This window comes from Zasmidium cellare, assembly GCF_010093935.1.
Source record: "Zasmidium cellare ATCC 36951 unplaced genomic scaffold M409scaffold_173, whole genome shotgun sequence".
Classification (NCBI taxonomy): domain Eukaryota; kingdom Fungi; phylum Ascomycota; class Dothideomycetes; order Mycosphaerellales; family Mycosphaerellaceae; genus Zasmidium; species Zasmidium cellare.
In genome coordinates, this window is record NW_022987117.1 from 1 (window position 1) to 1,724 (window position 1,724).

The following is a 1,724-nucleotide window of genomic DNA, read 5'->3' on the forward strand; positions in this document are numbered from 1 at the left end:
CCCCCCCGGGGGCCAGCCCTCTGGGGTCGTCCGCCGCGCACCGTCCGGTCAGCTAAAGCCAGCAGGCCAGCGGCAGAAGGCACGCATGGAGGAGTTGGAGGCCAAAGTCAAGATGCACGAACAGCGTGCCTCGCCGTTGCTGTCCGCTGCCGGCTCCTCACCGCGCCCACCGCCCATGGTCTCCCCACCGCCATCTCCAGACAATCGCCTGCTCGCCTCCAGTCCATCGCCTGCAAGTTCTTGTGCCTCGTGGGATGGCCGGCGCCACGAACGCTCCTGGGCCTTCTATGACCCTGAGCTCGCCAGCTACGGCAGCGCACCCAGCCCCAGGCGCCGCGATCCCAAGACAAACAGCGGCCGAGTCGACCGGGCCAGTCGCAATGCCCTTGGTACTTCCGTGCCCACCGAGTCGGAGGAGGCCGTGGTGAAAGGACCTGGTCGGACTGCCACCCCAACGTCGGCCTCGCTCGAAAGTCTGCCCGTTGCTGGAACAGACGCGAACGCCAGCCGGCGACGACATTTTCGGCCTCTCCCAGAGATGCATCTCCCACCGACGTCCGTCGACGATTTCATTAATGCGGAAGCTACCGTCGCTGGTCAATTTGCGCCACCCTTACCACAGCCGGCCGTCTATTCCGCGGACAATCTAGTCCAGGCCGATTCCGAGGAACAATTCCTAGACGAGCTTAGACGGACTCTTCTCTGTGAGTTGGATTCGATGAATATCGAACGTTCCATGTCGAAGCACACCCTGGCTATGAATGTGCCGTCCTGGCAAAACCCCTACGTACAGTCGGCCGAGACCGCCGATTGCAGCCAGTGGACTTTGCCCGACCCGCCCGCTGCCGCCGCGTCCGTGCAACAACAGCAGGACCAGGTGGTGGACGATGACTCCATCCATGGGGCGGGAGGCGGCTTGGGTCCCAGTCCCTGGGGGGCAAGTGTCGAGACTCCCGCGTCGAAACAGGAGAGGGCGAGTTTCGTCGCCGACGGTGCCGTCTCGGTCGGCTTCCGAGACTTTGACGAGGCCGTCGAGGCGTATTACAACTCCCGATTCGGTGAACTGTCCGACCCCTGTACGATGCAACGACTGAGTCGCAGTAGGCATCTGCCCAAGGTGCTAGCCAAAGTTCGACGAGCGGCGCAAGGGTGGTCAGAAGCGGAGCGACGTGGGCTGGAGCAGGAAATGGTCCGATGTGCCGAGGAGCTGTTGATCGAGGAGTGCGATCGTTTCCACGCCGTGAAGCAAAGAGACAGGGACTCGGGTGATGTCGTCTCGACATCCTTTGACGCTTCGTCCACCCCATCTCTCCCCGACCTTGACCTCGAATCGAACCTCCAGAGTCGCAGCACGTTTGACGTTGACTGCATGACCCAGGCGCCCAATTTGTGGGCCCTGGCCGTCGGTCTCTGCACCAAGGCCAACGGTTTCGCTTCAGAAGATCGCTTGCACGCGGCCTCGAGAGTCGTGTCCGCGATCTGCGGGCCTGCCTGACATTGATCAGGCTCTGTCGGTGAACAGTGTTGGTTGTCCTTGGGGTTTCCCGACCAAGGCCAAGATTTGGGGTGGTCGTTGAGCGCGGGAGCGAAATCCGGCGTATTCTCGCAATGCACCCAGGTGCCCAATTATTCTGACTGCTAGCATAGCGCCCCCGGACGCGGGTAGGCGGGGAAATACTAGCCTCACACCCTGTCTTGGTGATTGAAAAAGTTTGTTCCCTGTG

The 1,724-nt window shown here is 61.9% G+C and overlaps 1 protein-coding gene across 1 annotated transcript; it reads left to right on the forward strand.

Annotated features, from left to right (window-relative positions):
* Positions 1 to 85: 85 nt before the first annotated feature.
* Positions 86 to 1,495, forward strand: M409DRAFT_31201 (uncharacterized protein; the record flags this gene model as incomplete). Its single annotated transcript, XM_033810217.1, has 1 exon — positions 86 to 1,495. One exon carries the CDS (start codon positions 86 to 88, stop codon positions 1,493 to 1,495), a length of 1,410 nt encoding a protein of 469 aa, XP_033659180.1.
* Positions 1,496 to 1,724: the final 229 nt, after the last annotated feature.